The following is a 27,512-nucleotide window of genomic DNA, read 5'->3' as shown; positions in this document are numbered from 1 at the left end:
ATAAAAGCTGTTCCCCTTACATAGAGGAAGATTACCATTCAAGAATTTTCAAAGAGGCAGCCACAGTCGCCCATTCTACTGACTGTCAACCTTAACAGAAATCAAGGCCTAATACTCCCAGAGATATGGAAAACCCTAATCAGAACCTTAAAAACGGAAGAAATGAACTTTAATACAAACTACAGAAAGTTCCTCAGCAACAGCTAGCTGATCTTGTACACGCGATACGTGTTTCACTCACGTTCGATACTATTTTATTTGTAATTATTCTAGTCAGTTTTTTACAGTTATTCTTGTCAGTTTGCAGTTACGCATAATTGTGAGATTGTTTAAACCTCTATGTAAGCCCTGAAGATGCCAACAGATAAGTGTGGCGAAACTAGTTGGTTCAGTTAATAAAATTGATCAACACTTGATCGGTAAACCAAAAAATATTATTATTTAGTAACTGTCCTGTACTGAAATTCAACATGTACCTACCATTATTTTTAGATTTGCTGTTTTCTCCAAATTTCTGCTAAACAAAGAATACGAAATGAATACCAGGCATATATATATATATATATATTTGATATTCATTTTGTATTCATTGTTTAGGATGTCTGGTACTAGACAATGACATAAAATGGTGTCTCAATAAGAAGTAGTATAAAAAAGGTGAGATTTTGCTGAATAGTAATTATTAGATGCTACATTTGAGTAATTGTGATCAGAGAAAGAAAGAAATAGCATTCAGCTATAAAAACAAACTTCTTGAATAGCAGGTAATTTCAAGTAGTGATGCAGACAAATTTCAGAATAATAACTTGGACAATGAAACTTGTTTGTGCCTATGACCCAATAGATGATATGAAGGAAGAAGCAGAGAGTAGAAAATGAACACCAGACATATATCCTAAACAAAGAATACAAAATACCAATTTTTGAGAGATGTGACGAGCAGACTTTTTACTGGCAAATGTTAGTCTGACAGTAAAAGTAGGTTCATCGAAATTATCAAGGTATTAATTGATAGGGCACATAATGCATGCTCTTCTCCCTCAAGCTTACAACAATAACTTTTCATAATCAAAACTTTAATGGAATTAAATGGTAACAGCCTTCACCAAATCATACAGATAATGACTCCTATGTTTCAACACTTAAGGATTCTTCGACAGACCGCAGGGCATCAATTTCTTATATTTTTGGTATCTCTGAAGCTATTGGCAGAGATAGCAGTAAAAGTAGGGAATTGGAACCCTTTTATAAGAAGTATTACCTTAATTCCAAATATTTTCCTATCAACCAAACTTCTCATCTGTTACCATCTACAAAAGACAAACTGTCACCTCTATCTTTAGCTGGTGTTTACGTATTCCTTGTGAATGTAATTTGAATGCTTTGGGCAGACAGGCCATTTTGTAGAAAAAATAATTAATGAACATCATTACTACATTGAACATGTGAAACCCCAAAAATCTGGTCTAGCACAGCATAGTATTGACACTAGCACAGTATCCACTGGGACGAAGCTCATTTTCTCCATAGTTTTTGAATTGGAATTGGAACGATCGTCTCTCTCTCTCTCTCTCTCTATATCCACAAAGGTTTGGGAGATTCTCATTTTATGTAAACATCAAAAATAGTTTTAATATTATTTATTAATATTAATTTTGATATCTAGCTCGCAGCAACTGTTTTTAATTGGCAAATCAGTTGTGCATGTATCTTGTATTCTTGTTCTTTAGTTTACTTGAAAACAAGAAGGTTCTCAAGTAATACTGTTGCTGTACTGTTATTTTCAGTCTGAAATATCTGTACTTTCATTAAAGTTTATTACTGTGATTATGTTTTTTTTTAATGCTCCTGGTATTTTTGAATAAACACAGTTGCTCACTTTTAGGTATATAACCAGTCCTAAACCATCTATTGGTCATGATTTCCCCACCACACATGCCCTTACCTAATCACTTTTACCACCAATTATCACAAATATATCCTCAGTTTCACCTGCCTCCTCACATCTGGATCTATTCCATTTCTATGCTGATATACAAATTCAGTACCACTTCCAACCAACATTTTCCCTGTGCTATGTCTGCCCCAATTCTCCCTCCCATTCTCTTCATCTCTCACACTACTGCTATTTCCAAGCACTTCAATGTCATCTGTTTCACTCTCCTGATTGTTCACTTCACCTCTTACTTCCTCTGATCTCATGCTCACATCAGTCACTGCAGTTCCTTGGCAACACACCAACAATTTTCCTACTATACTGTTTTCTTTCACTCCTGATATCCATCCTTAGTCTTCACGTGTCCAGTCAAATCATTTGGTCCCACAGCCACCACTGACTCTCTTGCCCATTTCTTTCTCATATGAAAAGCATGAATTATCATGCTCATTCTCCCTCCTGGAAAGCAGACCTTATGGACTCTCTCATAACCACACCTCTAATAATGGAATTGCCATACATTTCTATTTTTGTGTCATTCATCACCTCTTTTTCTTGAATTTCCTTCATCCTATCCTTTTGTTCTCTTTCATTTTTGTTTCCTTACAAACGTCTGATATCATTTTGGATATTTCTCTTTTCATTTTGTACAACTCCATTTTCAAATCTTGCATTTTGGAAGTTTCACTCTTTATTGCTTCTATGAAAATGACAGAATATGCTTCTCATATTCTACCATTTCCTCATTCTCACTTTCACTTCCATGTTTCTTTCTTTTGTTTCTTTATTTGTACATTCTTTTACTCCCTCAATCTCACTTGCTTTCATTCCATTATTCAGTCTTTTGCATCCACATTTACTAAATTTCATTCCTTCAGTCTGTTTTCCATTTGATAACTCATATGCTAACAAAATATTGCACTTTCTGCATATCCATACCTTCTCTCGACTCCTGTTAAATCTGTCTGCAAACATATCACATTTTTCTACACATATATGTTACACTCATTGAGTGCAACATTTTTGAGGCTCTCTGATTTCAGATAGATCCCTTTAGGGCAAAACATACATAATTATTTCTAAAGGCCTGAAGTTCCATATGAATATATAAATAGGATACATAGAAAATTAACTCTTTTTTTTTTACATATCCATAAATATTGATATCAAGTTTGATATCTAACAATTTTTTAAATATCATTTTGGATATTCTTCTTTTCATTTTGTACAACGCAATCTTCAAATCTTGCATTTTGGAAGTTTCACTCTCTGTTGCTTCCATAAAAATGACAGAATATGCTTCTCATATTCTGCCATTTCCTCATTCCCACTTTCACTTCCATGTCTCTTTCTTTTGTTTCTTTATTTGTTAAAAAAAATGTCAATGAGTGTAACATATATGTGTAGAAAAATGTGATATGTTTGCAGACAGATTTAACAGGAGTCGAGAGAAGGTATGGATATGCAGAAAGTGCAATATTTTGTTAGCATATGAGTCAAATGCAAAACAGACTGAAGGAATGAAATTTAGTAAATGTGAATGCAAAAGATTGAATAATGGAATGAAAGTAAGTGAGACTGAGGGAGTTTGCTGTTGTATACACAGTTTTCTTCAAACTCTCATATCAGTAATTTCCATTCATTTATCAAGTGTTTTATTTTTTTAACCCAACTCTGATGGCCTGCATTTCCAACTTAACTAAGTGGCTATTTCTTGTTAGTGGACAGTTGTCTGAAGTGGTGCTATTTATCTAGTAATGTCAATGGAATAGTATAACAGGAAGGCAGAAGTAGGGTCATGGGAGATGATGCTTTTCACACTTTTTGGTTTTAGAAATATCAAGACCTGTGGCAGGTATTGATATTTCCTAGATGATTGAATATGTTTGGCATGTAGGCCTCCTCCAAGCTACCATGTAATGTGTTAATTGGTTGAAAAACTTCTTCTCTGGTCAGTCATTTGTCATGGTTAATGGTCTCTTCATCTGATTTCTCTATCATTGACAGGGTACCTTATGGATTGTGTGCTTCACTCTTCCACTCTTTCTCCCATGTATAGCTCATCTCTCATTGATCCCAAATTTTAACCACAATTTTGCAGATGACGACTTTGCTTTTCTTCATTTGACAACCACCTTGTGGTTCTCAAACTGAGAGCCAACCAAGAAGTGTATTCATTACTTCAGCATCTCTTAGATATACTGTTCTCTTAACCATTTCTCCACTGAAGTGAATTTCATTGCTACAAAAACATAATCGTGTCTTAATTCTTTGAAGAAAGATCTTGCTTCCTTTCTTCAGTCCACTATTGACAAATGCCTCTCCATGCTTCCATTTTGGCCAATCTTGGGCATCTCACCACTATAAATGTCTCCCTAACATCTTACTGATGGTCTATTTGGATTCTGTTAACCAATTTTTGGTATCCATTCTGTTGTCAAATATTTTCATCAAATGTCCTGTGCAGTGCCATTTATTGCCTTTTATTATTGATGCACTGTTCATTACCTTTGTTTCTTTATCCAATTATTATTCTTTTTATCTAACCACGTTATTCCCTAAATGTTTTGTTGTGTTGTTTTGATTCTCTAGATGTTTTTTAGTCAGGCTTTCATCCAGATTTCACTACCATAGGTCATTGTTAGGAATACACACTGGATGTAGATGTAAATCTTTCTTTTTAACTAGTTTGGTAAATTGGCTTTAAATATATCTCTATAATGATTAAAAACTTTCCGTCCTGTTGTTATTCTTGCTGAAATTTCATTATCAAGTTTTTGGTCATAATGATTTGTCCTAGATGTTTGTATGAATTCACTGTTTCGATCTGTCTTTAATTTAATTTGATTTGTTTTCATTACTCCTTACTTTTGATAACATTCTGATTATAGTCAGTCAGTTTACTCTGACTACAATCTAAAATGAGGATATCTAAAAAGGTTGATATCCTCATTTGTTTATAACATAACTTTTCCTGTACAGCTCCTAAAACTATAAATCCCAAGTCTGCCCATCTTTAGAATACTGTTCTTACTTTCTTTCTTTTTTTTTCGCCACACATTAGTAAGAACTTCTGATTAAAATGAGCCAAATGGGTATTATAATCATTTAATGGTTAGTTTCTAGGTTTCAATTGTTTGGGACAACTGGCATCTCTTAGTTTGTGGCCAATGCTGCTGTGGTATCAACTTTTTACATGAATTTTGTAATTACTACTGCCTGTCTTGAGTGACGTATGCTTTGCTATAGCTAAATCAGATAATGATACTACATCTTGTAGTATTCCCTCCCTACTATTACTATTTTTGCATACCGATTAAGAGTTTGATCTCTGCAACCAGTTCCCCTCAAGTGTTATCTAAAAAGAGCTGTCTATAATTTTTTGTATAGAAAAACCACCCCATGCCATCGTATGGGCATTGCATTCTCTTATAAACCAGTGCAGACATTTTAAAGTTTTTACAATCTCCTAATGACTGTATTTCTTTCCAGAAATAGCTTGATGTGTCTATAAAATTTATGTGACAAAGCTGACAATAGTCAAATCAAGGGAAGTTAAAGAATTCACAAAGTTGAGTACCATCCACAAAACATAGAGGTGCTCTTATTGTCTGTCATTGGAGAAAACCACGAAATGAATTGGTCCTCAGTTTCAATATCTTGTCTTGTCTTTTCAAGGATCCTAGTAAAGTTGTTTGCCCATTTGACAGTCTGGGCAGGAAGCAGGGTCTCATTCTGCATGGCATTTTGAAGTTGCTCATTATGTCTTACAGTACATCAGACTTAATATGTCAGCATCTGCCTATGAGCGATACTTGAACAATGCACAGCATACTGCTTATGTGTCAGATACAGCATGTGTATAAGTTGTTCTTAGTTCCAAATTGTTAAGTTTAAGTTAAGTTTAAAAATAACTTTTTCAGTTTGCCTTAATATATTTTTACAGATATGTTTGCTAGTACTGATGATGCTTTCAGATAAATGACAGAAAAACATGCCACTGTTCATGTTTCACTGTCATTTATGTGATAAATTTCTTCAAAATGTGAATGTATTTACTGAATGTTAATGATAATGCTGTTAATATAACAACTTGTATGTTGTGTATACTTGATATAGCATCACTGAAGCGAAAAGTCCAAGAGAGACTAATAGTTATTGTCAGCTATATGAATGAGAGCATTTATGTTATTGAAAACATTTAAAGTTAGATTCAAAACATAATTGTTTTAACCATAACAGTTTTATTTTTTATCTATATATATATATATTATCTTCAGGCTGTATTGAACTCAATTTCTTAGTCTCACAACATCAATTCCATGCTAAAGAACATTTTTTATTGCAACTATTACTATGACAAACTAGTCAGTTTGTTATGAAAAAATATTTGCATAATTTCAATGGTTAATCAAGCATGATATGAAAATAACAATAAAAGAAAAATGGACTGCAATAACAGTTAAACAGAAAATGTGGAATACCGTGGAATTTAAATACAAACTTTTACTTATACATATATTTAGTAGAATTCATGAGAAAGTGTTTATTATTATTTTTTTTTCCTTTAGATTATCAATCATGGTCCTTGGTTAGCTAAGAATGTGAAAGTTTTGATTGAGTGGCCACATGAAGAAGCCAAAACATATTCTCATGATAAATGGCTCCTCTATATGACTGAAAGTCCCAAGGTAAAATAAAGCATTTCTTTATTGTGTATGTTTGTAGTATTTATTTTACTGTGAATTCTCCTTGTCATTGTGGAGATTTTCAGTGCAGGTTTATGATTGTGATTGTCCACTTTTTTGTCATATTTCTTCATACAAGCTCTTATTTTATTTAAAATTTTTTTTTTATGACTCCCAACCACAAATGATTCTACACATATAACACATGAAACCCTGTTACTAGTGTGGATGGTATAAAGATTTTTTTTCTTTTTTTTTATTAATTTTACTTTTTTTAAAAATTTTTTTATGTAATCCAAAAACCATGCACTCTGGAGATTAAATAGCTTAAACTAACATTTCAAACCCACATCAGATCTCCAATAAGTGGTTTCACACTGGATGATGAAATTCATTTATTCATCTAAATTTATCTTTCACCTGGGATGAATCTTTATTTCAGATAGGTTGAGGCTATAGCTATATTTTAGACAAAATACAGTTATAATTCAATTTTTATTAGTTAGCTTTGGTGGGTAATTGGATATTAAAGCCTTTTTGATACACCGTGTTTCAAAATGAAAGATTAGAACAAATGCCAGAATGCAAGATTTAAAGAAAGAGTTATTCAAAATGAAAAAAGGAAATGAGTAATATGTGAAATGATATTAGATGTTTGATAAAAAAGAAATGAAAGAGAACAAAAGGATAGAATGAAGGAAATTAAAGAAAAAGAAGTGATGAATGACACAAAAATAGAAATGTATGGAGATTCCATTATTAGAGATGTGGTTATGAGAGAGAGTCCATATGGTCTGCTTTCCAGGAGGGAGAATGAGCATGATAATTCATGCTTTTCATATGAGAAAGAAATGGGCAAGAGAGTCAGTGGTGGTTGTGGGACCAAATGATTTGATTGGACACAAGAAGACTCTAAGGATGGATATCAGGAGTGAAAGAAAACAGTATAGTAGGAAAATTGTTGGTGTGTTGCCAAGGAACTGTTGCTAGAAGAAAGTGCAGCGAATGATGAGCAAGAGATCAGAGGTGAAGTGAACAATGAGGAGAGTGGAACAGATGAGACTGAAGTACTTGGAAATAGCAGTAGTGAGATGAAGAGAGAATGGGAATGCAAGAGGAACAGGAAAACAGGGAGAGTTGGGGGAAGGCAGACAGATATAGCATAGGGAGAGTGGATGTAGAATTGGTAGTGAATGTGTGTAGGATGATCAGCATAGAAATGGAATGGATCCAGATGTAGTGGGAGGGTAGGTGAGACTGAGGAGATATATGGGGTAAGTGATGATAAAAGTGATTAGGCAAGGACAGATATGGTGGGGAAATCGCAACCAACAGGTGGCTTGGATTGGACTGATTATGTACCTAAAAGTGAACTGCTGTACTTATTTTAAAAATGCCAGGAGTATTAGAATTAAGAGAAATTGTTCTACTAATTGAGTTTATTCATCCAAAAATTGTTGGAGTAAATGAAACATGGCTGAATGAGGATGATATCCTGATGGGAATAGAAATGGTAGGGTACAGTTTTTTTTTGTAGGGACAGAAAGGACAAGAAGGGAAGGAGAATGCTAATGATGATAGCAGGGGAATTATGTCCACATAAGGCAGACATGAAAGAGGGAGTAGGGGTAATGGTTTTGAGGCAGTATGGTATGAGGTAGAGGCTGACAGGAATAGATATTTAGTTGGATGTTGCTATAGGCCAGGGAATGTGAAGGTGGTGATGAAGAAATGTATAAGCAACTTGGGTTAGTGAACAAGTGAATAATGATTATTAAGGATAATTTTAATTATGATAGTATAGATTGGAATGAAGAGAGCACATCTGGGAATAAAGAAAATGAATTTCTTGAGTTTTTGAAACACAACTATCTTAGACAGAAAGGGAACTTGAGGACTGACAGTGTTTGATCTGATCATTTTATCAGAGGATGTAATTGTGAGTGTGATTTCTCACTTCCCTCTAGTTGGTGAGTATGATCACCTGGGTTGTGGCTAGCCATATGAAGACTTCTGCAAGGAAATATATGTGGAATTACAAGATTACGGATTATGAGATGCTTAGGGATGGTGTGGAATTACACATGGAATGAGGAGTTGAGCAAAAATGAAATAAATGCTACTTGGGAACCAACAAAGAGATACTCAACAGCATCAATGTGAGAATGTATTCTAAAGGTCAAAAGAATGAATAAGGCAGGTGTCAAATGGATGAATGAGGGGATTAATCATGAAATCTGGAAGATGACACTTTGGAGGCAGCACAAGATGAATAATGGTAAAAGTTAGTAGGTAAGGAGAATGACTCATTTGATAAGAATAGCAAAAATGCAATATGAACAGAAATGAGCTCATCAAGGCAAGAAAAACTCGAAAGTTTTTTCAATATGTGGCAAGCAGAAAGAAGATTGACTATGGCGAGATGATGATAAATGATGTTAGTAGTAGATTGGTAACTATGGCAGAGGTCATAGTCAAGCTATTCATTGAGCAGTTTATCTGGGTGTTTCATCCTCAGTGTGAAATCAGATGCTCAAGTGTAGAAAATTAAACAAGAAAAGAACGAGTTGTGAACAAACAAGATATACACAACGAGTTAAGTAAGCTAGATGTCAATAAGACAGTAGGACTTGATGACATATCGCCATGTGTATTAAAGGAATATTCCAGAGATTTAGCATCAGCCTTGTCCTAGCTGTTAAGTAAGAGTCTTGCAACAGCACGTCACAAAGGCATAAAAGGAAGATAAAATTGTTTCAATACATAAAGGTCACCGATGTGATAAGGCTTAAGCTAGAAATTAACTATAATTCTAGATATCTGGACTATAATCTATTGGAGAGTTTGGTGAGAACTAGGATACAAAAGTGGATTGAAAACATCAGTATTCTGTGTTTGTCAGCCCAGATTTGTTAAAAGGTCATGTTTTACCAACTTGCTTATGTGTGATAACAAGGTGACAAATGTATTAGACAAGGGAGATGCATATACACTAGTATACTTAGATTTTGCAAAGGCTTTTGATAGATTGCCACACCACAAGTTGGGAATTAAACTGGAGCAGATGGAATCACATGATGCGTTAGTGAGTTGGATGGGCAACTGGTTCACTGATAGGTATCAGCAAGTTGTGTATGGGAGATGCAGCATCCCCAAAGAGGAAAGTCACTAGTGGTGTGCTACAGGGATCTGTTTGGGATGATTGTTATTTAGTTTGCATATTAATACCGTATTTACTCGAATATAGCTCTCACTTTTTTTTCCCCAAAAATTAAAGCTAAAAAATCTTGGTGCAAGATATATGTGGCGATTTTCGTCAACTAAAGTTTTCAGAAAAAAACTGAAAATAGGTATGACTTACTAAGAAGCTCCTATTCGCTATCGCTACTCCCAGCCTCGAGAGTGGTTTCCTTGTGTGCATCGTCAAAGTCATCTACCCAAGTAGTGTCATCTTCTTTCCCATTATTTCAAGCAAAAATTACTAGTAATTGACAAGACTTCAGATACTTAATGAACAATCATTCACAAATGAGTAACGAGAAGTGAAAGTAGAGTGTGAAACAGACAGCAATGGTAGAACAATAGAGATAGAGCAGCTATGAAGACGTGCATGTGATTGGTATGGTATTAGCAAAAGATTGCACGACCCAAAGACAAAGGCAAGCAGACAGTTGAAATGCTAAATCTCTTCAACCAAATTCCATAATATTTGAAACACATTCACTATATATTTCTTCTTTTTAACATGTTCATGATGGGGTGCTGTATAGACTCGAGCAAAACCATATGTTGCCGTTGCCACATATGGTTTTGCTTGAGTCTATAAAGCAGTTTCTGTGGAAGGGGACATGTGATTCATTAGTTTGCCCAGTTGTGTCTAATTGCACTATTTGTTGAGAAATATATTACACAGCCTGCAAATGTCTCTGTACCTTAATCAGTGTTACAATAAAACTATTTGTGCTGCTTACGTCTGCAGTATAGTGGCTGTTGGGGAGGGCATGTTGTTTACCGCAGGGAGTGAGTTACTATCGCCCCAACGTGAATGTTGGGGTGATAGTAACTCGCTTGTTTAAACTTTTATTTTCACTCATGTTTAATTTTTTCATGTGCATGATATATGCGAAACTTTTTAATTTATTTTTTCATATAGTAAAATCAGAGATGTGAGTTATATTCGAGTAAATACTGTAATATCGGAATGGGTTTAACTCATGATATGCAAGTGTTTGCATATAATTCAAAACTTTTGAGAGTAATGAGGAATCATGCAGATGTTGTGCCCTTACAGGAGGATTTGAGGATTTGAGTACATTGCATGAGTGGGCAACAATATGGAACTGTCAGTTCAGTGTTGCAAAGGGTAAGCTTCTTAAATTTTGTATGCAACAATGGGATACAAAGCATACACTTGGTGGGCAAATTTTGGCTGAAGTTGGTGAGACAAAAGACCTTGAAGTGGTGGAAGTGGACAAGGATCTGAAGTCAGAGGTTACATTGTACAAGTTGTAAAGGCATCACATCAGATTATGGGAATGATGCAGCGGACCTTAACATGAAATAAAGAGGTCCTGATTACAACTTATTTATTCCTGGTTCCTTTGTATAAGTCCTTGATCATGCTTCATATGGATTATTAATATTATTATTACCCCAAGACCTCATGGAGTCAAAGACTCATCTTGGAGGTCCTTTTATCACAGCTTTTATCATGCACAGATCTGATCCCCTGGTTTTCATGGTGATGAATGTATCAGAAAGGGTCCGGAGGAGAGAGACTAAAGTGATAAATGGTCTTTGGGATGTGGGAGATGTAGACAGATTGAGGGGAATGCAGTTTGCAGTGCCTTGTAGAAGAGATGATTGAAACATTCAAGTTAGTAAAGGGTATTTACTAGGTTAATTCAGAAGAAATTTTTCTTGGAATGGAAGGAGTGGGGAGGGTAACAAGCAAACACCCCTGGATGCTGTATAAAGTGGGTATATATAGGGGGTATAAGAAGCAAGTTCTCTGCATGGAGAGAGGTTGTTGAGTGGAATGCGTTGGCCTGATATTGTGGTGAATGTGTTTGATGGGCTTTGTGTGTAACAATGTGTATCTCCCACAGTGAGTCTATGATTCCTTAGAGGTCTGATGTTAATAATAAGATTAACATGAACAATTATCAGAACATTTGGAGATCTGAATATTAATATATATAAGCAGAGAGTGATCTTGACCTGTGGTCTGTGTTTTAGTAGTACTGAAGTTCACAAGGAGACCAGTGATTAGGCATTGGCTGTAAGGGAGAGAGCATGGCAAAAACAGAGTCCTGTTGCACTTCAGCATTAGTGAAGAAATCTAAAGAGAGAAACTATCTTTTGTGATATATGTTTAATGACTAGAAAGGAAACTGGTGGTATAATTGGATAGAAGGTAATCCTAAGATGGTCTTCATTCTATGTGAAATATGGTACTATAAAAGTTTTGCAGTGGTTTCACTGCATAGTCAGTAAAGTTTGTCAGTGTTGAATATTGGCTGATTAGAGTAGAGCCTTTATCACATTAGTTTATAAAAAAAGGAATTTGAGAATTATAGAAAAATTTTTGAAATAAAATTTTTTCATATGTTACTAAAAGTCTCCTAAGAAATTTGGCTTCATTAGGTAAAATGAAGAGTGACTTTGTGTGTATGTGTGTAAGGAGGGGGGGTGAGCAATCCTCTTATAGACACCTCTAAAGATCATGGCATTCCATTGTTATTGACAAAATTTTGAATTTCTGAAAATTTCTTAAAAACTAGAACAAAAATGTTGTTTACAGATGATGTAGTAGGTAACAGTGCCGATGTAATAACCCTTCAGTAGGATTTGAATAAGCTGGACAAATGGGCAACAAATAGGAGTATCAGTTTAAAAAAACTAAGGTTAAGGTCTTGAAGTTTGTGATTCATCAATGAGAAGTAGCATACTCTGAAGGAATTGCATTAGAGGAAGTGGAAGAGGCAGGGAGATCTTAGGATGATGACTGATAGAAACTTGAAGTTTAGAGGATATATCGCAAAGATGGTGAAGGTAACCCAGAGAATTGCTGCAATACCAGGAAGGGCACTGACCAGCAGATATAAAAAGCGTGGTTCCATTGTATAAAGCCCTGATCAGATCACTTCTGAATTATTGTGCTAATATTTGGTCACTGAGATTTGAAGGGAATAAATTAACCTTAGAGAGGGCGCCAAGGCAATGTAACAAAAATGTTATCAGGAGTGTACAGTGTTAGCCATGAGGATAGACTTGAGGACATGCAAACTGCAGAGTTTAGTTGTCGAGGCATTTAAACTGTTGAAGGGTAGTTGCAGGATGTAGTAAGTTCTTTTCTGTGGTAGAGCAAGGACAAGAAGCCATTACTGGAAGTGGTGATCAGGATGTTGAGGAATGGCTTTCTTTTCATGGAGAATGGTTGGATTGTGGAATGCATTGCCTGATAGGATGGTAAGAGCACAAACAGTGAATGAGTTTAAGGAATGGTATGAGAGATTCTGTGTTCTTTAACATGGACCACCCACAATGAGTCCTATCACTCCATGGAGGTCCTGAATAATAAAAATAAAACAGAATAGGAAGGATATGAAGGAGGTAGAAGAAATAAGAATGTATATAATGGGCACCCTGTGACAAAAAAATGTCACAGGGTGCCCATTCTGCCATTAGAAGCAAGTTATTTGCTGACTGTTATCAACTGCTTCTTTGAAAAAAATATTGAAAAAGAGCGAGCTAAATATTGGAGATCCAGGAGGGTTGGTTGACAATATTGTTTTAATTGCTGAGAGTGTAATTTAACCTCTTAAATTTAAAATGCCATCAGTATAGCAAAAATAATGCCACTAATTATTAAATAATAATGTCAGTAAAAGTAACTACAGTCTTCTGTTTCCTCAGTACTTAGCTCACTTTTTTTTTATATATGTTGCTTTGAGATTTATAATCTATATGTACCTGATTATTAAGAAAAGTATTATTAAACTCGTGCGAGGAGTGTGAGCCAACAAATACTGGAAAACAAAGTGACAGATATTAATGCAAAAGAGAGAATGTCATTCATAGTAATAGAAGGAGTGATAGTGAATAAAAAATGAGTGAGAGTAGGAAAGAAGTGGTGGAAGGTAGGTGAATAATTAAGTCACAATAATGAGAGAAATAGCATTATATAGAGTTCTTTATTGGACAAAATGTAAGCTTGAGCAACTAAGAAGCAGTTGCCTTGTGGTAGAGGGTGAGTAAAAGAGGGGGAAGAGTAGAGAAAAAGTGAGTGGGTAAAGAGTATAAAAGAGAAGGTGTAATGAGAGAGTATTGTTTACTGATTTTATGATAAGAGGTGGGTGTGATGACAACGTGATGAAGGCATGTTTCCCAGGTACAAAGGATTGAGGGTGTTTAGAAAAATTGTTAATATGTAGAGAGAGAAAGAGGTTAAAAAAAAAGTTCATTTTTTTGGCAGGCATGATGTGAAAGGAAAACAACATAGACTATAAGAAGATATGAAAAAGTTACTGGGTGAAAGAAGAAATTGAGTGAGAGTTAAATGAGTAAAATTCTAATTGCAGATGAGTCAATGAAAATTTGTGCAGAAGGAATGATGTTTAGTTGATAAGATCCATCAACCATATACAAGTCCTTTCATGATATGTGAAAGAACTTGTATATGACTAATGGATTGCATTTGAATGGATTTGGGGCTAGTGAAAATGTTGATTAGAAAGGAGCTTGGAAGTGTATAATCAGGGAACCTATAAGTATTGGGGTGGGGGAATGGAGACAAAAGTGTGTCTGCCAATCTGGGACAAATAAGTATAAGTACAATGCCTAATGCAATTTATGTTACTTAGGGATAATTAATTGAAACATGTTTTGTTTTCCTGTGTTGCTAAATATATTGTTATCAGTTAAGAAGGGGTTTACATGAAACTATACATCCAGTAATTATGACATAAGAGGCAGCATTATGAGAACTGCCATGACATACTAAGCTGGGAAATCTGTTTCTGACTGCATAGCAAGGTCAAGAAGATAAACCACTTCTTCTTCTTCTTCTTTGCTTCCTGTATTAGGCAATTGTTTGCCTGTAACATTTTCAAGGGTTTAAAAAGTTTTTTGCCCATCTCCTCCTAGGTCTTTCTTTTGATTGGTGTCCCTTTGGTTTATATTTCCAAGCAATATATGGCCATCCTCATTCATTCTTTCTATGGTTTTTCCAGTTCTTTCTATAGTTTGTGATGTCTTCTGTTATGTTAATTATGGATAACTGTTTTCTTATTTCTTCATTTCTTACCTTGTCTATTCTTTTATAGCTTGCGAGTGGTCTTAGGAACTTCATTTCTGCAGCTTCCACTTGTCTTTTATCTCATTCTCCCCATGTTTCAAGATAAACCACATGGAATTTAAATAGTAAAAGAGCCTTTTGCTATGTAGTAAGAGAAAGAATGATTATGGAAGGATAGCTATAATGAATGATGATTTCTATAATGATATAATATGATATAATGATAGCTATAATGAATGAATGATGGTAAGAAAGTAACAGATGCAGAAATATAGTCGTCTAAGTGATATTTCCAGATGGAAATATCACGACGATGTGACACACTGATGTTGGAGGTAGAGATATATGATCTGGAGGCATTCAACATGCTGAGAAATGTCAATATGTATACAGCAATGGGAATGGATGGGATATTGTGTGTGTTAAGTTTCAGCTCTGCAGGGTTCTGAGGAAGTGAGAAGGCAAGATAGTTCTGTTACATAAATGAAGTGCGAAGACTGAAATAGCACATTACAGACCAATTAGTTTTTCATAAGTGGTAGCTGTATTGAAAAAGTGTTGATAAATGGCAAAATTCAGGAATAGGTGGATGGGAATATGATACTTTGCTAGCTTGCTTGGCCTAGTAGTCAGCATATCTGATTGTTGGAGAGCAGGTTTGAATCCCACTGTAGCATGTTTGTGATTGTTGTAGGTAGAGATGAATTTCATTGCCTCTTAGCCCACCCATAGTACAAATCTATTTCTTCTTCTTTTCAGCCATTTTCTGTCCACTGCTGGACAAAAGCCTCCTACAGTTCTTTCCCCCCTTTCTCTGTTCTTGGCAATGGTTGACCAATTTTCCCCAACGAAATTTGACAATTCATTACTCCACCTTCTTTTAGGATGTCCTCGGCCTTGTTTCCTTTCTTTTGGAATCCAGTTGATTAGTATGGTGGTCCATCGCTCATCTTCTCTTCTGGATAGATGTCTGGCCCATTTCCATTTTAGTCGCTTATGGTGAAGAATGATGTCAGTGATGTGAGTCTGGCTTCTTATCCAGGTGTTTCGCTTGTTATCTTTTATTGTGATGCCTAGCACCAACCTCTCCATTTTTCTTTGAGTTATTGTTAGTTTATTTGCCAGTGCTTTTGTTAGCGACCAAGTTTCACAACCATATGTGAAACTTGTATACTTGAAACTTGTAAACCAGTGTATACTTCCATTCACTGGAAGTATACACTGGTTAAATATCTTCCTTTTTAAACAGAGTGGGATATCATTGTTTTGAAAAATGCTTTTCAATTTTCTGAATGCACTCAAGCAAGTTGAACTCTCCTATTTATTTCCTTTTGGAGTCCACAGTTTAGATCAACAAGATGACCTAACTATGTATATGAAGAGACTCTTTCCAAGAAATTGTTTTCTATTATTATGTTTTTTGGTGTTACAAAATGATTAAACATGATTTTAGTTTTTTCTCTGTTTATTTTTAGACCAACTTTTCTGCTTTCATGATATAGGTCTTCTATCATTAGATTAAGGTCTTCTGGAGTGTTTGCAAAAATTATATCATCTGCATATCTTAGGTGTGTTAAGTTTCTGTTATTAATTTTTATACCAAGGTTTGTCCAGGTTATATTATTAAATATTTCTTGAAGGACTGCTGTAAAGATTTTGGGTGATAGTCTCCTTGTTGGACACCTTTTTCAATTGATATTTTATTGCTACTCTTGTGAAGTTGGATTGTTGCTGTTGCAGTGTGGTATCTTTCCTGGAGGAGGAGGTCCATATATTCTCCAGGAACTTCCTGATTCTGGAGTGCTTTGATTATTGCATTAGTTCTGATGGAATCAAATGCTTTTTCATAATCAATAAAAGCTAAACAGAGAGGCAATTGGTTTTCTTCTGCTTTTTCTATTATTTGTACTATAGGTTCATAAATAAACCTTTCATGGAAGGAGGCTACATTTAATATATATATATATATATATATATTAGGGTTACCAAGTAATTTTATAAACTTATTTATTTTACTCCTAATCCCAAGTAAGCAAACAATTAAGTTTGTGCCTGAACGTAGTTCAAGTCTAAAGGTGGTGCAACACCAGGGCAACTCATTGTAAAGGTGGATAAAGCTCTGATCACTATTCTTAGTATTTTCAATAATGTAAAGCACATCTCACTAAGAGATGTATACTGCAATACGTTATGGGTGGGGTCACTACCCAGACCGGTTTCAACCTTTTTTGAGGTCTCCTCAGTGAGTAGCTAGTCACTACCTAGACCAGTTTCAACCTCAAAAAAAGGTTGAAACTGGTCTGGGTAGCGACCCCACCCATAATGTATTGCAGTATACATCTCTTAATGAGATGTGCTTTACATTATGGAAAATACTAAGAATAGTGATCAGATCTTTACCCACCTTTACGATGAGTTGCCCTGGTGTTGCACCACCTTTTAGACATGAACTACGTTCAGGCGCAAACTTAATTGTTTGCTTACTTGGGATTAGGAGTAAAATAAACAAGTTTATAAAATTACTTGGTAACCCTAATATACATTACCCAAGGTAAAAAATCTTATATAATGATAAACCCTCTTTTGGCATAAGTAGCACAGATCTCTGAACATCAAGTCCTGCCTTAGTAATTACTTTTTATCAGTAGTGCACTCAGGATTTAATCTGGAGGGGGGGGGGAAAGTTGAGTAATGATTTGAGAATACACACTATGCATCGCATATGACCTATGACTGAGCATCTGCAATGATCGCTAATTCATAAGTAGTATTGAAATAGAAGACACGGCAGAACATAAATAAAAAAATGAATTTTAATTATGAAAAGATTTTTAGAAAATATTCTAGTGGGTTTTTTCCTTTTTCTTTGGGGGGGAGCCAGGGCCCTTTGGGCCCCCCTCTGGGTGTGCCACTGCTTTTTATAATAAAGTAGTGAGAGGTGAGTTTGGATAAAGGAAATTACTACACTGTGATACTGCTGGACTTTGCAAACATATTTGATTAGTTGGAGCAAATTGGAATGGATATTCAGCTGATGTAATGGATAGGAGAGACCTCAAACAACAGAGAGTGATATATGGGAAGTAGAATCCAGGAGAATAAGGATGATGTGCTACAAAGTTTGATTAAGATCACTGCTTACTTATATCTATGATATAGGAAATGATCTGAAGGGAAATATTGAGATTTTGTGATAATATAAAACTGAGGAGGGAAGTAGTTTATAAATATGTTGTAGTGATCCTGCAGGATGATTTAAATATATTGGAAGTGTGGGTCATTTTTCCTTATGTGGAATCCAATCCAGTACTTACCTTATATACTGTGTATTATATTGAGGGAACTGGACTACAAGAAATTGATGAGGTTAGTAATTAATGGATGGAGAGTCCATAGGGCAAAATAGCTAGATGATTATATGGACATTAAAGAATATCCATATAATCCAATGTGTTCCAGTGTAATCTTTGAGGTTGTGAATATACCAAGTAATTTTGAAACATAGAGATTTGCTGTTCAACAAACCAGATACTGTTTTTAATGAAGAAATAAAGGCATGCTTTACAGGTTCATGTAAGCACTTATTTTTGTAGGAGTGCTTTAATAATTTTATTTAAAAAAGAAAAAGGAAAAAAAAACTGAAATAAAATTCAGAAGCTTACATGTTAGTTTGCATATATAAATTGCATGATGCTTCATGAAGGTCTTATTTATGTTACATAAATAATTTTGATTTTCTACCATGTAAATATTCACTTTTAAAGACTTTTCTCTCTGAAAGTGATGCATTATTCACTCCATCTTATTATTCATCTGAGTTAGCACAAAAGTTGAAAATAAGTACACTTTTACAGTCATTGTCATTTAACTGCTATTGTTTTTATAACAGCTAAATAAATCAATCAGAAACTTCCTAAATCAGTTTTTCTTTTTTTTTTTTTTTTTTTAAAGTTTAAAGGCATTAAAGTGATAATTTTAGTTTGTTTAGTATTAAGTCTAGAAGCTAGTCATAATACACAGTGTGTAAAGTAGCTGAATGGAAAAATGTTTTATCAAGGAAAATAATTTATTTTGTTTAAAAAAATGCAAATATGTGCATATATTTATTTTGGTTATGGGATTATGATTGAAAAAACAAGTATGTATTAAAGCCTGGCTATTTCAACTGCTAGCATTCAGTTTAAAAAACTTTGAATCAGTTGCTCTGTGAACAAGTTTATTTATAGATTAATATAATTGTAATTTTATTAATCTTGCATTTATATAAATTTCAGGTTGTGGGCGGTGGATATTGTCAAGTGAATTCTCTTGATATAAATCCGTTGCAGTTAGAGGTAATGTCTAAGAGAAATTTATATATATATATCATGTAATATAACATGTATGTACCATTTTTATTTTATAAGTTGCAATCTTAGGAATGCACTCATAGTACTCGGATATAATACTATGTGAATTGCATATTGGAAGGAACCACACTATTTGGAACAAAATTTAAAATACTCGGAAGAAAGTAGTATGATTTCTAGCAACCAACCCAGTACCTGTTAAAAAGTAGAGAATTTTTAAATTGATAGTCCACTTACCTGAAATTGGTTCTGAAAGCCCTGCACACTAGTTCTGAGTAGCAGACTTCAGAAGTTGGCTGCTAATGGAATTGCCTGTTGTTTTTAAACAGGTCCAAAATATACTGTCATCATTTTTTGAAATTTATCCTCAAGACATGCAGAAGGATGCATTTAACACAATATTGAAGATTTCAATGTTATTTCTATATAATAAACACTTCAGTTTATTGTGTACTTAAAAATACACAAGCAAACATGGGATTTGAAACAGAAAGTGATCACTATTTAATTTAGAGCATGGTGAAATTATTATTATATTATATTATTATTATTATTATTTTCCTGGCTTCCATGGAGTCACAAGACTCATTGTAGGAGATCAATGTTAGTCAACACAATTGTCTATCATACCACTCTTTAAACTCATCCACCGTTTGCACTATAACCACCCTCTCAGTTAATGCATTCCATGCTCTTACTGCTCTCCATGAAAAAAAAAACTTATTTCTTACACTTTTACTCACCACTTTATTGCATCTTCCAGAGATTGCTCCTTTCCTTCATTCTACCATACGAAAAATCTTTTCAGTGTTAATATGATAATAACCCTTCAACAGCTTAAATGTATCGATCATATCCCTCCCTTTGCCTTCTATCCACTAAATTATGTAGTCTGCATTCCCTTAATCTATCCTCATACTTAACATTGTACGGTCATGATATCATTTTTTTTTTTTATCTATCTCTACAGCCCCTCCAAAGTTACTTCACTCCCTTCAAATCCTCGTGACTAGATCCAAGCACAGAAATCCAGATGTGGATGTGGTCTGATCAGAGCTTACTTTCTGTCATGGTCAATGTCCTCTAAACTTCAAATTTCCACCTACAATAATCACTCCAAGATCCTGTTATATCTATGTTTTTATATGATTTATGCTTAATTAGTTGTTTACTTAAATCTATCCTTTCTTACCTAAACCTTATACAATCAAAATCCTACCGGCTGCTCTATTGTTATACATTTACATTTCGTTATTTATTCTATCTTCTCTTACTTTAATCTTATTCTTATATCTAGGATTGTTTCCTCTTCGGATACTGGCGAATTTATATTTTGCTGTGCCAGCCAGTATCCTATAGTAGAAAAGATCCATACTCATGGAGACAATACTAGATTCTTAGCTTCCTTACACAATGTCTTATTTAAACTGCCGTATAGATTCAGATTATTGCAGTCGTGACCTAAATCTATATTTATATTCACTCTCTAAATCCTTCCCGCCAAAATAGGTTCTATTTTTATAAGTGGTAATTTGGAATCGTAATCAGGCATGACTCAGGTTCAGGTAAATATGACATGTTTATAGGAATATCTAAAACACAATACAAAATTTATACACTCAATTATGCTTAATACTAAATAAAACTCGAACTAAGAGATTAACACATTCTAAACTAATTAAATCTTATAAGGCATGCTAAACACAGTAACTGCACATTGGGATATAGATAGCAAATGATATGAAGTTAAGCTAAATTCCTTTCAGTAGTGTTTCTCGTAAGAGAAAACTAACAAACATTCTAATGTCACTGAGATGCTAAATTCTACTATTCTTATCGCATTAAATTAATCCTATGACATACAAAAGTTACAAAAGATCTCTTCCAAACAATTCTTCTTACTTTCAAAGGAGGTTAACTTTCTAATTTGAGACTGTCCACAAAGTTCTTTAGAATACAGTTCTTAATTTCATATTCATAAACAATCTTATCTTCTAATGAACTTTCACACATAATTAGAGTAATTGCGCCTTACCGAGCTTTTTCCACGTTGTTCTGTACTACATGTATGTCTGGATACTTCTCATCTATTGGCTGTCCATAGGGGTTACGCTATCTTCATTCCCTCTGCCAAAAACGGACTCAAAGTCTTTGCGTTTCAGGAACAACTTGATGGGACTTTTCAGCGACAGCTTGATTCTGCTAGGACTGGAATTTTTACCTTCAGCTTTGCATAGAATCCTACTTCATTTTAAAAACGCTCGCAGTCCGACATCTTATCACACACTTCGCTTCCCCCCTTACGCGAAACTGCCCGCTAACTTCCGAACCACCAAAACAGAAAAGAGCGCCTCTTTTCTCAGTCTCCCCTTTTTGCACACAGCCCTTATCTTTTCGCCTCTTTGGGTTCATCCGTCGCTTTTACGACGCTGTTATACTTGGATTCACAGAATACATGGCATCGTAATTTTCTGAGTAAGCTATAGCCACTAGCGTTACGCTGTACACGTGTAGCTTTATGCCTTCCAGGAATTATTACTTAGAAACTTTTTAGATGACTCACAGTAAATTTTACATATCTTAAGTGAGGCTTAAATTAAAATCAGATTATCTCTCTTTTTAGGCATACTTAAAATGAAATCTTAATATAATCACCACAGCTTAAATAGAAGGTACTTAAAATAAAGAATACACATTTTACATAAAGTTAAGAAGTTTCACTTTAAATTACAGCTGATGTGCAGGTATTTCTCTTTGTCAGCAAGTTTTATATGTTAGATTCCAAATGAATGATTTCTTTCCAAGATTCCTTCATTTAGGATCTAACAATCCCATGCTTCCTCCACTTTGTCCTGTATAATTCCATCAAGTGAGTATGAAGCATCCTATCTGTGGATCCCAAATTTTGAATCTTTGCATTAAACTGATAGCCCCATTCATTTGGCCACTTTTCCAGCTTATTCAAATCCTCTTGAAGAGCAAAACAGCAACATTATTACTAGTTACCCTCCCAATCTTAACATTATCTGCAAACAACTGATCATCTCCCTATAATCCTGTGACAATATCATTGACATAAAGATTGAACAGCAAGGATCCCAGGACTGAACCCTGTGGAACTTCACTTGTAACCTTCCTACTTTCTGACACTGTTCCCAATATACAACTCTCTGTTATCCACCAGAGAGCCAGTCACCAATCTGATCCACTAACCTGATATCCAAACCCATGATGCAACTTAAAAATCAACTTGTCATGTGGCACCCTGTCAAATTCCTTGGAAAAATCCAAAAAAAATGGCAGTGTATTCCTTACCTTCATCCACAGCTTTTGTTACTTGATTGTAAAAGGTAACCAGATTACTAAAAACAAGAGTACCCTTTAACAAATCCATGCTGGCCTGCATAAATAATATTGAACTCATCTGCCCAATGCTGTATATGAGTTCTTAATGGTGCAGTCAGTTCCAGCACATTCTCCCACCTTATTAATATTTAGCGCACTCAGTATTCGGAATACATCTTCTTCATTCCACTCATTATCCCTTTTGGAATAAATCCAGTCACTGTTTTGATAGCACTTGGAAAAAGCCCTTTGGTGAAAAACTTGATCACATCTCGGGCCTCAATTTTTAACATTACAGCCACTAAGCATGCCACATGTTAGTCAGATGATACCTCCAACTGAATGATGCAGGCAGAGAGTTCACATATTACACCCCCCACCCCCCCATGGATAGTACTATATGTCATGCATGGTGTTTTAAGATTGCCATGAATTTTGTATGTCAGGCCTGAAACCTTTGGAACCTACCTCATATATAGACCTGGGAACGAAACCTGTAAAATTTATGGGAAAAGATTAGAATGCTTAATCCATATGATTGTCATATGACTAATCCTATTATGACTTCTCCATTACTTCCACCTTAATATCACCACCACTGGGTCTGGCTACTGGTGAGACCTCAATGAAGGTTAAGACCAGTCTCGGTAGTGTCCCTTCGCTTAATGCATATCATTATACATGTCTGCAAGTAGATGTGCTTTGCGTTATGGGAGATACTAAGGCAAGTGATGAGAATTTATACGACCTTTACCACAAGTTGCCTCAGTCCTGAAAGTAGTTCAGGTGCAAATTTTGTTTGCTAACACTTGGATAAAAGATAAAACGCAATATATAATTGTTACTAACAGTAAATCTTTCAGCATCTCTGCTATCTTGATTAATGGAATTAGAGAAGGGACACCATTCTGGTTGTGAACATTGAAGTCCCTAAGGTCACTGTTTGGATATTCAGACTATAGATGGTCTGGCTTCTCAGATAGAAAGTGAAAAAAGGTCAATGATTGTCAGAATTTGGAGAGTGACAGAGACACCAAATGAATGTAACTGAGTGAGGTAAGGAAATTTTGAGTCACAGAAGATCGTACAGAGGGGATTCACAATTTTTTATTCTCTGTTACGAAATGTCACTTCAGAAATGCACCTTCTATCCTTGCATTGGAAGTGATCATGCAAAGCAGGATTAGGAAAGTTGAGATTGACAGTAGAGGTTGAGGCTGCTATTTTAGGTTCTATTAAGAATTGCAGATCAGGTCCTAAATCTCCATGAGTGGTGGCACACATCATCTAAATTGTGCTAAGACTAATAATATTGGGGAAGTGGATATGAATCTTTTCTTTTAAGTGGATTTTTTTTTTGTGAGATTTCTTTTGTTAGGATTTTTGTTGTTTTTAAGTTTTTTGGATTAGAGTTTGCTTGTTTTTATTCTTTTCTTTATTGTATCTTTGAGGGCAGGGTTTTTTTTTATCCACATTACTAAGAAAATTTCTTATGTTGACATTTCATCGTTTAGCATTAAGGAGTTAAAGTGGGAACATGTAATGAAAATGAGTAACCCATATATATGTCTCATACACAGAGAGAGTACCCTTTGTCTTTTTTTTTGCCTATCTTTACCCATAGTCTAACAATGCAACTGATGTTGGAGTTCTGTCATCCAGTCTATTCTTTTCTGTGTCAACAACATACTCCAGCTCAACAGTTAAGTGCAAAGTTTTGCTGATGATAGCATACTTTGCTCTTCTCATTTGATTACCCTTTCACTATATAAACCACTATCTTCATAACATCAGCGTGTACTATTCTATATTCAGATTTTCATTTTCTTGGCATAAGCAAACTTCAACTGTTGCTACTTCAGCATCCAAAAAATGAGGATTTCTCTTTTTGTTTAAGGAGTTACTTGAACAAACACAAAAAAGCTATTAAGCTATTAATTCCATACAAATCTCTAATCTGGCCAACCATTAAATATTGTTCTCACATTTGGGAGTGCCCCTGACATGTTCCCAAAAAATGCTTCATTCGGTACTTGAAAAGAGCATTTAGATTAACAACCCTTCTCTAACCAAGTCATTCCATTTACTTTCACACAAGTATTCAGTTGTCATGACTTGCATATTTTACAAATAATGGCATTGGTAATTTTCCTATTCTTTTTTAGAATCCACTAAAATGCAAGCAACAGTTAATTAACATCCCTTTCCCCAACTTGCAGAATAATTTCTTTTTCTCTTTCTTCATTCCTTCTACTGCTGCCCTCTGGAATAATCTCAGCTTATCTTTCCTTTCCCCCCTAAGGAATACAATCCACAGGCCTTCAAATAACTATGAACATGTTTTCTTTTTCTTCTCCATGTGCAACACTAACATACTATAAGGTGGACCTCCTCTTTAGTGTAGAATCATTTTTTTTTCATCCTTGTAACTATATCTTCCTTCATTAACCAGGTTTCTTTGAAACCTATAATTTTTGGACAAGTTGAACTAACCAATACCAGAAATTTCTTTGGCAAGTGTGTAACATGAATTTCAATATTCCTTGGGCCCACAGGTATCTTTTAATGACTATACCATGCAGATTTGACAAATGAGAAACACTCTGCATCACTGAAGTGGGTATGAGTGAGTGTGAGATTAACTGCATACCCCACAAATTCTGAAAATGCTGTTCCAAGAAGAGTTTCCTATTACCTGAGTTTTGTATTTCCATTCTCTTCCTGAATAACACTTTGTATAGACAAAACAGATAAGTGAAAGCTATCTGTTTGTAGATATGTTCTTCAGTCCATTTATCTCATTTCATCTATAAACTGCACACACACACACCATTGCTCTTATACAATCTGTGCATTGACTCATTTTCAATCTTGGACCTTCTCTCATCAGTATGCACATCATATTATATCAGTTTTTGGAAGTTTTTTCACTTGGTTATACTTAAATTAAAGATGCCAAGAAATTATTATTATTATTATTATTATTATTATTATTATTATTATTATTATCACACCTCTAGGGAATCCTAAGACTCATCTAGGGAAGGCACCTATTCTACATTTCTCAGTCATCGTCTACGCCAGCAGCATCTACTGCCTACCACCAGCACTAGTATTTTCACAGACAATCACAAACATCCATGCCATGGTGGGATTTGAACCCACGGATTTTGGCTGGAGAGCAGATATGCTAACCACTCGGCTAACCAGGCCAACATTCTTGATATATTCTTAGTTTAATCCTTATCAAAGTATAAGCAAACAAAGTTTGCATCTGAAGTAATTTCAGGACAGGGAAACTCTATATAGAAGCTAATGACTTCACATCACTTGCCTTGGTATCCCATAATGCAAAGCACATATCCTTACGGACATGTATAATGCTATTCATTATGGGAAAGGTCACTTTCCCATAACCCAGAGCAGTTTCGACCTTTATTGAGGTCTCATCAGTAGGAGCCAGATCCAGACGTGATACCAAGGTTGAAGTAATGCAGAAGTCATATTTCCATTTACAAGTAGGTAAAAGGTATCATTCCTTATTGTTAAAATTATTCATGAAATTACTTCAGGCTAAAAATTTGTTTGCTTACACATGGATAAAGGATTAAACCAAGAATATAATTTCTTAACATCTTTAATTTGTAGTATAACCAAGTGAAAAAAAACTTCCAACCTCTATCTCTAATCTAGAGTATTTTAATAATAAGGTGTGACACCCTTTGGCTACTCGTATATGGAAATATGACTTCTGCATTACTTCAACCTTATTATCACTTCTTTGTCTGGGTAGTGGCCCTCCCATAATGCTCAGCAGTATACATGTCCATAAGGATATGTGCTTTGCATTATGGGATACTAAGGCAAGCGAAGTGAAGTCATTAGCTTCTGTATACAAGTAACCTAGTCCTGAAATTACTTCAGCCTCAAACTGTTTGCTTTATCCAACTTACACTTGAATAAAGGATTAAACCAAGAATATAATTTCTTGGCATCTTTAATTTATATTATATCAGTTTGTTGCTATTGTATCATAGGATCAGACCACAATCTTTCTTGTTCTTTCTTTCTTTGCTTCTTTTAATAACTCTTCCATATTGCCTCATATTCCATGCTTGTCACCTTTCATTTCATTTTTACCCACTAAAACTACTATAATAAATTTAGTTTAATCCTTTACCCAAGTGTAGGCAAACAAAGTTTGCACCTGAAGTAGTTCAGGACTGAGGCAACTCGTAGTAAAGGTGGACCAAGCTGTCATCACTCCTTGTCTCAGTATCTCCCATAATGCAAAGCACATCTCCTTGTGGACATGTATAAAGCTATGTATTAGAGGAAGGGCCACTACCCAGACCGGTTTCGAACCTTTATTGAGGTCTCGTCAGTTGGAGGCAGACCCAGAAGTGGTGATACTAAGGCAGAAGCAATGGAGAGGTCATATTTACTTATATAAGTTGCTAAAAGGTGTACCACCTTATTATTAATTTACTCTGGATTTAGAGAAAGATGTTGGAAGTTTATTTTCCACTTGGTTAGACTATAATAAATTTAGTTTAATCCTTTACCCAAGTGTAGACAAACAAAGTTTGTGCCTGAAGTAGTTCAGGACTGAGGCAACTCGTAGTAAAGGTGGACCAAGCTCTCATCACTCCTTGTCTCAGTATCTCCCATAATGCAAAGCACATCTACTTGCGGACATGTATAAAGCTATGCATTAAGGGAAGGGCCACTACCCAGAATGGTTTCGACCTTTATTGAGGTCTCGTCAGTGGGAGTCAGACCCAGAAGTGGTAATACTAAGGCAGAAGCAATGGAGAGGTCATATTTAATTTCATATTTCCGGAATACTTACGGAAAGTAAACTTCCAACATCTTTCTCTAAATCCAGAGTAAAT

At 35.0% G+C, this 27,512-nt stretch overlaps 1 protein-coding gene across 1 annotated transcript in view; it reads left to right on the top strand.

Moving 5' to 3' along the window:
• LOC150094544 (integrin alpha-PS1-like) overlaps positions 1 to 27,512 on the top strand; it is a 397,822-nt gene that overhangs the window by 332,212 nt on the left and 38,098 nt on the right. Inside the window, exons 20-21 of the mRNA XM_090412091.1 lie at positions 6,508 to 6,627; positions 19,198 to 19,257. Of these exons, the coding sequence (XP_090268217.1) occupies positions 6,508 to 6,627; positions 19,198 to 19,257 (180 nt within the window). The remainder of the gene's footprint in view (positions 1 to 6,507; positions 6,628 to 19,197; positions 19,258 to 27,512) is intronic.

The sequence above is a fragment of the Typopeltis vanoorti genome, chromosome 22, assembly GCF_054136105.1.
Source record: "Typopeltis vanoorti isolate ZY-2024b chromosome 22, IOZ_Tvanoo_1.0, whole genome shotgun sequence".
Taxonomy (NCBI): domain Eukaryota; kingdom Metazoa; phylum Arthropoda; class Arachnida; order Uropygi; family Thelyphonidae; genus Typopeltis; species Typopeltis vanoorti.
The sequence above is the reverse complement of the archived record's forward strand: the minus strand, read 5'-3'. Positions and strand labels throughout refer to the sequence as shown.